Genomic DNA, 14,406 nt, shown 5'->3' on the forward strand with positions numbered 1-14,406 from the left:
TAGTGAACAGCTAGGAGAAGAAGGACTGGGAGAGAGAGAGCTAACAGACGCTCTCTCACTGGAAAGCATACATCCACCCAGCCTAAGGTCACCACAAGCAGATAAGCAGACAAGCACAGAAAGCAAAGTGGTTGTGAGATCAGGTTGCAAGACACGGAAGTGACATGGATGACGAGGGGGGAAGTGGGTGGGATCCTTAACTGGGAGCACCTTTGTCCAAGGAATGGCTGCTTTGTTCTCTCGTTGTGCTCATTAAAATCTCTAAATGGTAAGAGACTGTTTTTGCTTTGTTCTGCTTATCTACTGCCAAAAGAGGGGAGGAAACTAGTCCTTGAAGCCTGACACACACCATTTGAATGGCAATGCCCATCAACTGGGGGAGCATCCCCCTCCAATATTTTATTGGGGGGCAGCAGAGGGACCTCAGTCCCTAGGAGTTGGCTTCTGGGGGGGGCTGATTGAAGAGGAGATGTGGGGGTCTACTGTTTGCCCCCATGGCATTCATGTTGGTGTTCCACAGGGATCCATCATGTTCTCCATGGTTCTTAATATGCTTATGAAATCACTGAGTGAAACTATCTGGGAATTTAGCAGGAGAGTCCTTAAGGAAGGTCTGAGATCAGTAGTGGACTGGACGAGGATCAATAAACTGAAGCCCAATCCTGATAAAACTGAGGTATCATTGAAGGGTGGTTCATCTGCTCAGGGAGGTGAGTGTTTAAGCTGTTCAGGATTCAGCTGCACTCCCAATGAAGGATCTGGTTCACACTATTGCTGGAATCTCAAGTGGCATCAGCTGCATGGAGCACCATTCCAGTTAGCCAGATGTAATGCACTGTACATGTGGCTGTCTTTAAAGGCTGCTCACAAACAGCAAAATATAGCTATTAGGCTGGACAAAGACCTTTTTTTTTGTCAAACTTTTAAATACTGTTTTAAGGCTTTTTTTAAGAACCTATTTACCTCCTGTGTTGTTTTGTTGCTGTTTTAAGGCTGTAGTATTATTATTCCTTACGCTGTTTTCAATATTGTAAGCTGCCCTGGAAATGTTTAAATTAAATGATGGGATGCTAATTTTAAAAATAAATGTGATCTAGCCAGTGAGAGTACCAACGTATGTGTCCATATTATGGCATCATATAGGTGTTCTCAAAGGGACATGGTATAGTCACAGCAGCCAAGCCATTTAACACTTTGTAAGTCAGAACCAGCGCTGCAGGGGTCTGCACAGTTTAAAGTAAAAAAAAAGGGAGCAATTGCCGAAATTTGACTCCCCATCTCCTTTTCAAGTTTAATGATTGATGAGTTGTTTGAGATATGTCTAGCCAAACATGCTATTCTGTTTCTGCTATCAGGGTGGGCCCCTGTCATTTACACCTGCCACACAAGTAGGCAAGGTGACTTGGAAAGCAAAGATATATGCACATTGTAAAACTGAATAAGGGTGGCCAAAAGCCATTTTTTTAAAGAACAAAAAGTACAATGAGAGGTTTTTAAAATGCAGAGTTGGAAAGCACAGATGATCTGCACACGCTGAGAAACAGAAGAAATGGGGGAAAGGCGGCCAAGAGCCATTTTTAAAAATCAAAAAAGCAGAAGGAGAGGTTTTTAAACAAAACATTGAAAAGCATTTTGTGGAAAAAGGAGAGTCACTGAGAACATAGAAGGTAGTATTAAAGTATTGGTTCACGATTTATGAGTGGACCACAAACTCATACCAGGCCGATATTAGTTACCTAGTTTTACTGAATATAATTCATTAAAAAAAAAATCTACTGCAAGTATGAAAGGTCCAGGGATTATGGATTTCAAATAAATCCATACAACTCAGAAAGTGGTTTAATTAAACAAAAAATATGGGGTCATTATTTCTCAGCCATACTCAGTAGCTTCTTTCATTTAAAAATGAGTTATATGCAAAGATTCTTAAGAACGTCAGAAAGATGTTTAATATAAAAACATATTAATATTATGGAAATCAATTTGGAAACACTATTGTTTTAAACACACACAAATATTTAACATCCAAAGATTTAAAATGTAGGACCCAACGAACTTGCACTTTTACAAGCACCGTATAAAGCTCATGTTGCAATTCCAGAGAATCTATCTTTTTGTGTGGCAGCACCTATACTTTGGAACATTAGCCAGGTGCCCTCACAATGCACACTTCTTTTTATTTCAGCAAGGCATATAATTTATATATATATAAGTTGCACTGATTTTACAGGAACGCAAATTTTCTATAAGGACAACAGGAACATCACTTTTTCATCTCTTCCCAAGTTTAGTATGAGATTCCCCTTTTGTCATATTCTACACAACCCATTTTGCTCCGTTTCCCTTACTTCACGTTGCACCACAATTAGCAAAATGACAATACAGTGGTACCTCAGGTTAATAACTTAATTTGTTCTGGAGGTCCATTTTTAACCTGAAATTGTTCTTAAACTGAGGTATCACTTTAGCTAATGGGACCTCCCACTGCTGCCGCGCTGCCGGAGCACAATTTCTGTTCTCATCCTGAAGCAAAGTTCTTAACCCGAGGTACTATTTCTGGGTCAGCGGAGTCTGTAACCTGAAGCGTCTGTAACCCGAGGTACCACTGTAGATAAATTAGGTACAAAAACCAAACAGAAGCCCAGTCACACCTGTTGGGAACCTCATTTTGGTTTCTGAAACAGAATCTGACCGTAACACACACAAGATTCATTTCCTGGTACAAAATAGAATGCACAGAAATCACAACATGCCCTTCTTTATGGCTGCATGCCAAACTACTCAATCTTTCAATGGTACACTGCAATCGCTCAATGCTACGAAACCAGCTCCTCTTACCTGTGGGTGTGCTGCTACGAAACGACGAGGAGGGGGTAATGGGTGGCGTGACTGGCGGAGTAAGGCTCCCACTGCTGTGGCGTGGAGGAGTAGATACGTTTCCCCGGGACACCGAACTTGAAAGAGTCAGGGAGAGTTTAGGCTGGATTTTCTTCTTCAGGGATTCCTGCTCTCGCCGCGCTGCATCAGTCATAAACCTGCAACAATGGCGATGCCAATGGGTAAGAGGAAAATCGTTGTGAAACAGGAGCGCTGAACAAACATTCAGGACAAACACTTGACGCTACTTCTCAAGTTATGTTTCTGAAGTTGTGGCTTCCACAAGTTGCCAGGACTTGAACTGGGATTTCGACTAAAGATCAGGAGGAGCTTTCTGACAGTAATCGCTGTTGGATCGTGGAATGGTCTCCCCTTGGAGGTTGTAGACTCTCCTTCCTTGGAGGTTGTAAAGCTTAGGTTGGATGGCCATCTGTCATGGATGCCTTAGCTGAGGTTCCTGCATTGCTGCGAGTTGTTGACCCTTGAGGTCCCTTCCAACTCAATTATTCTTTATCACTTGCAGTTTTTGATTCATGGCATATGTATTCCAATCATTTAAAACAACCATTGAGATTCTATGACCTAAGTGCAGCACAGGCTATGGGGTCTCACTCAGATACAGATGGGTGGCAGTTTTTAGCATGTTATACATGTGACATTTTCAAATTTAGTTAAGGGGGGGTGATTCGGCCCACCTAAAAAAGCAGCGCTGCGTCAGACAGGGTGCTGAACTAGAAGATAAATGCATTTTACAAAAGGGCTTATAAACTGTCAACTGGACACTCATTTCTAAAAAAATGAGAATTGACATACAAAGATTCCGTTCACATTCCACCACTGCTATTCTCCTGCTTTGTGACCCACTATTAGACACCTGCTCCCTGAGCCATTGTGACATAATGATGATGTCAACTCCTGTGTTCTGTTAGTTCTACAGTTCTACTCCCACTGCTGTCTCAGCTCTATCCCTGGTGAGAGTTAAACATGTTCCAGTTGCAGGGAAGTGAAGGGAGATGGATAAAGAAAACTACCAGCAGGACTCAGAGAAGAGAAGGGAACTGGATATACCCTGGGGGGCCACATAACTGTCTGTGAAATGCAAACCATTGAAGCCATACTATTTTAAATACAAGCATGCTGTTTTAAGTTGCTTGTGGATTGCCCTGGTTATATTAAGGGGATTTGTTTTACAGTAAAGCTGCACTTACTAAAGAGGAAAGTAAAAAACGGGCATTACCAATACATTACTTCTCCACTTAAGTTTCTGATGGTACTGAGGCAGCTCCTCATCACATTACACACACACACACACACACACACACACACACGGGAAATTATTGGTTCCAATGTTCTGTGAGGGAGGCCATCACGCAAGAAGCCAAGAATAACAGTCGAGAAGGTGGGACTTTGAAGGATGAGGAATGGATCCCTATATATCAGGGCTGGGGAGCCTCAAAACACTGAAGTCCTCCTCCAAGGGTCTTCTGGAGGTTCCCTCACTGTGAGAAGTGAGGTTACAGGGAACCAGGCAGAGGGCCTTCTCGGTAGTGGCGCCCTCCCTGTGGAACGCCCTCTCTTCAGATGTCAAGGAGATAAACAACTATCTGACTTTTAGAAGACATCTGAAAGCAGCCCTGTATAGGGAAGTTTTTAATGTTTGGCATTTTACTATATTTTTATATGTACTGTAAGCTACCCAGAGCGCCTGGGGAAATCCAGGCAGATGGGCGGGGTATTATAATTATTATTATTATTAGTCAAGGCCTCTTGGGACTCTCTTGGCCATACCCTCCCTCCACAAGCCACACCTCTCACCAGTCCTACTGCAGACCCTCCTTCAGGGTTTCTGGCTGGTTGGGATATGTTATTGAACTGATAATGCCTCTTGGCTGCCTGGATAGAAGATAGAAAGGAATGTGTGTAGACACTAACCTCTTGTACAGAGGCAACATTTGCATCATTGCTTTCCCCACTTTTGCCTCTTACCCCACCTACCACCACAAGCATGTGGCCCTCAGAAGCTTGCCCAGATGGGAATGCGGGTCTTGGGCTGAATAAGGTTCCCCATCATTGCTATATTTCATGGCAAGGTCAGAGGCCTGGCTTTTCTCCATCTCAAGCAGCATCTCATAGCTTCATGTTACTCCCACAGGACACCACGGTTTCCATTTGACTTCTATGGGAAAACATGAATTTTCCATAGTGCTATAATAACACACCAACAGATTGTGATCACTACACTCATTTGCTATCAAGTTTTTCAACAACCAAAGCGGACCTCAAGAATTCCTTTCTGAATGACCTTTTCTCCACAGGATACGTTACAAGACAATTTAATGTGTAACAGTGCAGCGTCCCAAAGTATGGGCAGCCATTAAGTAACTAGGCGAAACTAAATGTTCTAGACGCAAAACGTCATTTTTTCAAAAAATAATGCTGATAGATTACACAAACTAGATAATGTAACCATCAAGCCATCCATTAAAGCCAAAAGTTAATCAATTGCCAGGAAAACAAATTACTCCAGATATTAAGGAGCCAGCCATTCTTTTGTGCTCTGTTTTCCTCCTGCAGTTACCTCTCCAGATGAAGCTTTTTCCAAGTGGGGATAACCCTTTCAAGCATGTCCTCTTACAATGCTAACTACCTTCTGTCTACCTTTTAGCAGTTAATTACCAAACTTGTCATTAATTACTGACAACAACCCATTTCATATGGACCGCTGCATCAACTAGAAGAAATGTCTTATATTCTGGCTGCTGCAGGGAGGGGTTGGTGGTGCAGTTATTAGCTTGCCCAGACTAATTTTTCAAAAGGCTGAATAAAAATGGTGCAATAAACCACTGAGTACAGTTTAATGTAGCAATTATCATCCCAGAATTCACCTTCACAGCAGTTAACAGCTAGCTTGTTAGGGCATTCATCAGCCTTGCTTTTGCTTTGGATCATTAATTAACAAACCAGTTGTCACTTGCTGCTAACAATACATACTTGATGTGTTACTGCTTAATAATAGGAAATAGCTTTATGGACGCTTATATTTCATTCCACATCCTCTTTGTAACATGGTTCAGATGCCTTAGTGTATTGTACAGTAATAATAATAGTAAAAATCTTTAAAAGATGTACTGCACATTATTGGGCTGGACAGAGCAATATCTCTTTAATTAAATGCATTTATGCTGTATTTAAAACATATTTTGAAGCACGCCATTAATTGCTTAATTTATTCCAGACTGCACCGCTCCTATTCAGTGACATGAAAGAAGCTTAAGAGTGCAAAGCTCATGAGGGAAAAGATTTCAGGGGCAATCCAGTCTTTCCTCCACTAGGCCTACAAGGCTTTATAGAGCACTAGGGCGATGGCAGCTGGTGCTGTGATCAGGACCACATTAAGCCTCATGCCATCACAAAAGCCTCACCCACACCCAGAAAGCGCCACATGTTTGGCTGGCAAAATGGGAAGCTCTGTTCTAGGAGAGTGACGCAGGCATCACTCTGCAGGCAGCAGAGGTTGACAGAGCTCACAAGAGAGACACTTCCATCCATCCCAGCAGAGCAACCCCCAACTCAGCAGAGTTGGATTTCTCTGCCAAACTTTAAAAAATAAAATAAAATAAATACATAAAAGTTTAATTTAATTGAGAAGAAATTTCAAAATCGAAGAGTGGAAACTGTTGGAAGGGCAGAACCTTGTCTTAGCAAGTGGAATGTCTGGGCGGAATCCTTGCAAGAACAAGAAAAGTTATGCTGACCCCTCAAGATGTGTGAGATAGAGGCTGAAAGGAGCAGGCTGGTGGGTCAACTTGAGAGCCTGACTCAGCACAGAGCAGGAAACTGAAGAAGAATAGACGTCTGAAGTCTGCTTAGGCAGGACAAAGACGGAACAATCCCAGGGCTTAACAAAATACCCAGGAAATTCTGTCTCTGGTGACATGAAGAGTACTTCCTCAAAGCAGAAAATAACCTAGTAAGCCACCTTGAAAACGGAAGGCTGCTACAATATACTGCTGCTGCTTGTGATTTCCACAACACATATCAATAAAAAATTACACTAGCAGCCTGACACTATGCTCATTTACTCAGAAGTAAATTCTACTTTATTCGGTGGGCTCTACTTTCAAGTAAGTGTTCTTAGGACTGCACCATGAGTCTTTGTTCCCACTACAGGAACATAACAGGAAGTTTGTTGCTAATCCAAACGTAGGGTTGTATCCATTCCAGTGTTAGTCTCACTCAAAGTAAACCCACTGAAATAGATGAGCATGACCAACAGGCCCAGCTTAGCAGGAGATGAACCCACAGAATTCATGTTTTGGCATGTTATGAGATGAAGTCTAAACTGCATTTTTTCAAAATGGCCTCTGTTAGTCATACTGAGATGGCATGCACAAGTCCTGCATATCTGTATATCCTTATGTTGTAGGTGTACCCCAAAGTCATGACTGGTACAAGCAGATTATCAAAGCTACTTCATTTTTGTGTTCATTTTCAAAGCAAATCATACACTGTGCTAAGACGGTAAGTTTGCAGCACTGTAAAACCGATAACTATTAACGTACAACTTTTTTAAAAAAACGCAGGCATTTTATGAGACATTAAATTTACCTGGCACAGAAGGAGTCATAAATATATGTAGATTGAACCAGGAGATATAAATATATCAAGAGGATATACAGGAAATCCAATTAACCAAAATGCATACTATTTTTCAAGACACTGCCTAATTTCTTTCACGTTGTCAGTCTTCACACTCTGCATGTCAGCTTCATAATTCATCTGCCACTCAGCAAATTATTTTTAACCATAAGCTTCTTAGATAAGATGCCTGTCATTCTTCTAAAAAAAGCAGCAGTAGAGCATTTTCGAATACAGAATTGCTTGGCCTAGATTTCTTCTAGATTTAGAACAATGATTTGACATTAAGGCCACATTTATACCATACATTTAACACACCATGATACCACTCTAAACAGTCATGGCTTCCCCCAAAGAATTCTGATAACTATAGTTTGTTAAGGGTTCTGAGAACAGTTCAGAGACCCCCATTTACACATTACGTATGAAATGAATACCACACACAAAAGCATCAGTTCTGTGCTTAGTGTTACAAGCAAAATGATCAGTCTTCTTAATAACATGGTACTTCCAAAGGAGAAAAACACTGATTAATCTCACACACCAATGGGAAACTCATTTCTCAAATCATGGGTCCTTATGCTATACATACCCTTCAAGTGTCCCGGTTTTCTAGGGACAGTCCTAGAGTTATGAAAGCCATCCCGGCTTCTGATTTGATCCCGGAATGTCCCTATTTTCCTTGCCAGTGCTGCTGCTGCCAATCTTGAGTAGCAGCCGGCACTTGTCCCAAGAAGCGGCAAGGGAGCATCCCATTGCCTATCCATGGTTGCTCCATGGCCATTGCTACCCAACTCCTTCCTTGGGTAGCTCATAGTGGCCGCAGGACAGCAGGTGAGGCTGCCACTGCTGAGGCCCAGCCCCATGTAATGTACTGGCTCTGACGGTCAGACGGGCAGGGCTGCCCTGGATGGAAAGAAAGGGGGAGCGGAGTGGAATGCAATGAGTCTTGATTTGCTTAAAAAAACCATTTGTGCAGTCGCATCTAATCTTGCCCCTATTCTAACTATTTATTGGTGTGTGTTTTTTTTGTGTGCAAATCTACCAATGAATAAAATAAAATAAAATGAAATCAGGATTAAGAGGTTTTTTCAGGAAAGTGGCGGGTGTATCTGCTGTGTTGCATTAGTGTAGCATTGGTGGCACTTGTCCTTCATCTGATAGGAGACGCTCAGGGGTGGGTGGTCAAAATGGGGGGGGGGTTTGAGAAGGGTCAGTTGGAGTGAGTGAGAAATGTTCCTATTTTCATGAGGAACGTTGGAGGGTATACATTATACATGTATGGAATGGAGGTATCAGCAGGCTTTGTTGTTGTTTAGTCGTGTCTGACTCTTCATGACCCCATGGACCAGAGCACGCCAGGCACTCCTGTCTTCCACTGCCTCCCGCAGTTTGGTCAAACTCATGCTGGTAGCTTCGAGAACACTGTCCAACCATCTCCTCCTCTGTCGTCCCCTTCTCCTTGTGCCCTCCATCTTTCCCAACATCAGGGTCTTTTCCAGGGAGTCTTCTCTTCTCATGAGGTGGCCAAAGTATTGGAGCCTCAGCTGCAGGATCTGTCCTTCCAGTGAGCACTCAGGGCTGATTTCCTTCAGAATGAAGAGGTTTGATCTTCTTGCAGTCCATGGGACTCTCAAGAATCTCAGCAGGCTTAGGGAACCAAAAAGTCTGCAAGTAGTACAAAAAAACCCACACCTCACCATGGTGTGTGTGTGGGGCAACTAAAGAAGGAAACCCACCAAATGGGGCAAAGAACAGGCAGCATGCTCAGTTTCCACATAATGTTGACTGTTAGTGGTGGGGCTGGAAAATGCATTTTCCCCGACATTTCACAATACAGTCATACCTCAGAAGTCAAACAGAATCCATTCCAGAAGTCCGTTCGACTTCCAAAACATTCGACTTCCAAAGCACTGCTTCCGATTGGCTGCAGGAAGCTGCAGCCAATCGGAAGCTGCGGAAGCCCCGATGGGTGTTCGGCTTCCGAAAGAAAGTTCGAAAACCACTCACTTCTGGTTTTTAATCATTCGGGAGCTGGAAAGTTTGACTCCCAAGGTGTTTGGGAGCCAAGGTATGACTGTATGTTTTGTTGACGGTCTCACTTGTTAAGTTCCCATTGAGATGGTAAGCTTGCCCCTCTTCAGAGTACATGTGAGGACTCCTTCCCGCCACCCCAAAAAATCCACATAAAGTCCCAGATGTCACCTTTAGTCTAGCCTTCCCTCTGCCATGATAGTTTTCTAGTGAAAATAGTTTTTGCTTCATTTTTTAAATTGATGAGTATCTATCAAAGAAATCTGGGAATTGTAGCTCTGTGAGGGGAATAGGAGTCTCCTAACAACTTTTAACAAACTGCAGCTCCCGAATATTTTTGGGGGGTGGGGAAGTGGTAACCTGCTGCTTTAGATGTATGCTATGAAGGTGGCAACTGTTATTACAGTGGTACCTCAGGTTAAGTACTTAATTCGTTCCGGAGGTCCGTTCTTAACCTGAAACTGTTCTTAACCTGAAGCACCACTTTAGCTAATGGGGCCTCCTGCTGCCGCCACGCCACCGGAGCACGATTTCTGTTCTCATCCTGAAGCAAAGTTCTTAACCTGAAGCACTATTTCTGGGTTAGCGGTGTCTGTAATCTGAAGCGTATGTAACCTGAGGTACCACTGTATAAGGCTTTTTAAAAATGAGTATTACAAGAGCAATTTGTCCTGCTAGCGTCATAACCATGGATCAAATAAATTGAGGTATGTTTGTGAGAGCACACTTCAGTTCCTATGGTTTCATGCCCAACCCCTTCTATGGACTTGCTGTCTTACTTTGGACAATTCTTTCCCAAGCGCAACTCTCCCAAGCACAACTGCTCAACAGTATAAACTGGATAATTTACAAGCTAGTGCAACAAAGTTCTTTTAAATGTAAACATAATACAGATAAAATGATAAATAGGAGCCACAGCAAAAGGTGAAAACATAGTTGGGGCATGTATCTTTGAAGAAATCAATTAATCCTATTGCTTCCCACTTCCTCTGGAATTACTGGAAGACCTGTAACAATCTGCTGTGATAGGAAAGGACTGCCATTTGAAGAAGAATACCCTCTGTCTGAGTCAGACCGCAGGAAGTTTCCTGAGCGTTGCTTGATCTGCTTCATCATCACTATCGTGTAAATCGGGGGCTGTTGTTTTTAAATTTATTTCAAGTGAAAAAAAGGTCAGGAAATGGGAGTGTAAAATACACTGTGCTGTACAACCGTACCATAATACATAGTGATACAAGGGAAAAATATGCAGCGCTATTTAGGAAGGCCTTCTTGTAAGTGGGGAAAAATGCATAAATTGCCATTTTAATTAATTTCCTTATGTAAAGCACAGCTGCAGTAAAGTTGGCAAATATAAGTCACCTTTACAGTTTGCGTTTCTCAAATGAAATCATGCTTTTTAATTGGGTCTTAATGTGTGCGAAGCTATGTTTTATTTACTCACTATTACAATATCAGCATTTTTATACTTTCTGCTTGCTTGTGCAAACAAACTTTATTAATACATATATCTGAATGCTCTAATCTCAGTTACAATGTACCAGTTTGAGTTTCAACAATTAACTGGCCTTTTTTTGTGGACCCCCGCTGCTATGTGAACTAGCTGTAGGCTATTAAAATAATGAGTCCGGACTGAGTCATCTGATCTCATGCTTGGTGCAAAGCCTGAGGAAAAGGACTTTGCCCACAATTCCTAGTCTGTTTACCAGACTAAGCCCAGACTGTTGGGAGCTTTGTCCAAGAACTCCCTTCCCCCTTCCATGCATAACATGGTATAACAGAGCCCTCTGGAGGTCAGTATTATTGCTTTGCTCATTCAAAACTATTTTGCCCTCCAAACAATGTAGAATAGTCTCTTCAAAGTCTATTATGGCAACAAAGGCTAAAATAGCACACACCCTTGTGAAATAGCACAACCCCTCCACCCTTGTAGGATTTTTTTTATCAATAAAAACAACTGTTTTGGGTGCATCTATATTTTTGATGCAGAGAAAATATGCCATTCTGGAAAAAAAGTACAAACTGATCTTGTTATGTTGTCAGCAAGTGTAAGGTAGGTCACAGCCAAGCCAGAAAATGTTGGATCAGAATAAGGAAATGCTTTGTTCTATTAAAAGAAATATTGCAGAACTTACAAAACATTCAAGAAAGAAAACATTTTCTTACAACTGCATAAATAAGTTTTTGAGTGTCATTTATTTAAAAAAGTGACCTTGTGCTTTGATATAACACACACAAGCCCTTTGATTTCCTGCCCACAGTCTCACTAATATGCTACAGGGCCTTAACTTTTAATGGAAGAATAAACAATTTAGATTGTGATATTCATCCTTCTGTCAGATATATGATATCAAATGTATTTGTAAATTCGCATTTCAAAATATATTGTGACATATTTTACTATAAAGATTTCCCTCTACCATTCATTGAAGGTAGTGATCTAGCAATGAAAACGTGCAAATCCTCTAAATTCTTATAGAGCAAAAGCACTTTAAATTTACAAGTTGCCAGTAAATGTCTCCATATATGTAGGCCAATGTATTTTACACAGACCTACTTGTGATAAATCTATTGTGCACCAGGTCTAGAGTGTCACCTTTTCCCTGAAAGCATTATCTAAAACTGCCCAACTCTTTCCAGATCCCTTCTAAAAAACTGTTACAGCAAAGCTCTAAGATTCCTACATATGAACAGAACTCTGCTTAATAAAGAACTTGGCTTCAAGCAGGATGAACAGAATTAAAATGAAGTGAAACCATATAAAATATTTTAATATAGTTGGAGTATATCAAATCTTTACAAAAATCATCAAAAATTAGAAACAATGGATGCATAGCTTTGGAGCATAGCTATAAAACTGTGATGACAGAGAGAGAGAGAAACAGAGAACAAGCACATCCAAGCAATAAGATAATCTAAATATTCAGATCCACTTTGTTGCCTGTCACTAGACAGAGCCCAGTATTCGTCACAATACAAAAGTAAATACAGAATCTGAATGTCCTGGCAACATTTACGCTTAACTCCCTGGACCTTCTGTTTCTCATATGCTTCATCTGATACAGAAATTCAGACTACAGGGCAGTAAGAAAATTCAAACAATGCATATTGCTCACTGTTCTACTCAAGAGTGTTGAGAGAAAACAGGTGACAAGGATTAAGAACAAAATTAAATTTGCATATATCCAGCTATGGAATGGAAAATTAACACCAGTGTAACATGATTTAATAGCAGCAACATGGCCACAAAACGAAAAAAGCATAAAATTTAAAACCCGTCCTGTTGAGTAGCTAATATGGCAGATAAACGAAGGGTGAAAACTATTCTGCAAAGCTCTTGGCAACGATGGGAAGACAAAAGCTAATGGAAGAAACAGACCTAAAAGCTAAATCAACTGGATGACAACAGGCTATCAAATGTTAACTGATCACAATCATTCTACCAAATCCTTCCAAATATACATGAAAGTAAAGTGAGAAAACCACAGATGGTGCATGAATGAATGAACAAAATACAATGAATAAAACTCTTTGAAATGAAAATAGTTCACAGCCAGGCTCAGAACAAGCAGGAAGACCAGGCGCAGGAGTCGGGTGGAGCTGTTGAATATTGTATTCACGGTGTTAAATAAGAAAATGCCTGCTCTAACCTTCTTTTCTATGCATGCTGTTGTTTAACCCAACATCCAGCTTTCCTAAAAGGGGAAGCAGGGAGTTGTGGGTCATTTACATATATTACAAAAATGTATATTTTCCAGTTTACTAACACTTAGGACATACCAAGGTTTCTAAAAAGCCTGCTATAAGCCAGCCAACCAACCAAACCCCCAACTATAAGCCCCCAACCAGCCAAAAATGAGAACTTTTTAAATATCTAATCTGAATTTTGAGAATTGTTTAATGCTAGCATTGGTGTGTGTCCACAACTGACAGAAATAGGGAAATCGTAATGTGTCGCTCAACCTCAGTATGGTAGAACCAATGCAATGTGATTTCTGTGCAACTTTTAAATAATTTCCTTGAATACGTTTGCTCTCTCACATTTTCGTGGAGTTGGGATAAAGACATGAAGAAACCTATGCTGGCGTGCCAAGCCTTGGCCCACGTCTAGCAAGGTCCAGTGTATGGCCTCCCCCAACACAGAAGTGGAAGTCTCCAGGGGCCAATGATACAGCTGTGCCCTGGCTAAAGCCTTGTGCTTTGGCAGAGACCAGTGATAGCCATGAACAATGCTAGCATGAGAATCCTGGACCTAGGGAGGTGGGGTAAGTTGGATATCATCCAGTAAAATAATCAAGTGATAAAATAGTCCAATAAACCTAGATTATTTCTGGACTGGATCCGTAAGGGCTGGTATGGAATAATGACTTTGGTCCAAATATTCCTTAGTGCTCTCCTGTTTCCAATTAAAGCATGTGCTTTAATGCTGGGCTATGGACTGCACCGATAAAACTTCCATTTAAACAATACTTGGGCAATACACCCCATACAATTAAAACACGTGACTCTGCCCAGAGAATCCCGAGAAAGGTCCTTTCACCTTCACAGAGTTACAATTCTCAGTACAGTGGTCCCTCGGGTTACATACGCTTAAGGTTACAGACTCCGCTAACCCAGAAATATTACCTCGGGTCAAGAACTTTGCTTCAGGATGAGAACAGAAATTGTGCTCCGGTGGCGCAGCGACAGCAGGAGGCCCCACTAGCTAAATTGGTGCTTCAGGTTAAGAACAGTTTCAGGTTAAGAACGGACCTCCGGAACAAATAAAGTACTTAACCCGAGGTACCACTGTATCCTTAACAAACCACAATTCCCAGGATTCTTTGAGGGAAGACATGTGCTTTAAAAGTGTGTGTT

The 14,406-nt window shown here is 41.5% G+C and overlaps 1 protein-coding gene across 1 annotated transcript in view; it reads right to left on the bottom strand.

The window, feature by feature from the left end:
• JAZF1 (JAZF zinc finger 1) overlaps nt 1-14,406 on the bottom strand; it is a 127,272-nt gene that overhangs the window by 18,038 nt on the left and 94,828 nt on the right. Inside the window, exon 3 of the mRNA XM_079948092.1 lies at nt 2,839-3,035. Within this exon, the coding sequence (XP_079804218.1) occupies nt 2,839-3,035 (197 nt within the window). The remainder of the gene's footprint in view (nt 1-2,838; nt 3,036-14,406) is intronic.

Source organism: Podarcis cretensis (genome assembly GCF_951804945.1).
Source record: "Podarcis cretensis genome assembly, chromosome: 12".
Lineage (NCBI taxonomy): Eukaryota > Metazoa > Chordata > Lepidosauria > Squamata > Lacertidae > Podarcis > Podarcis cretensis.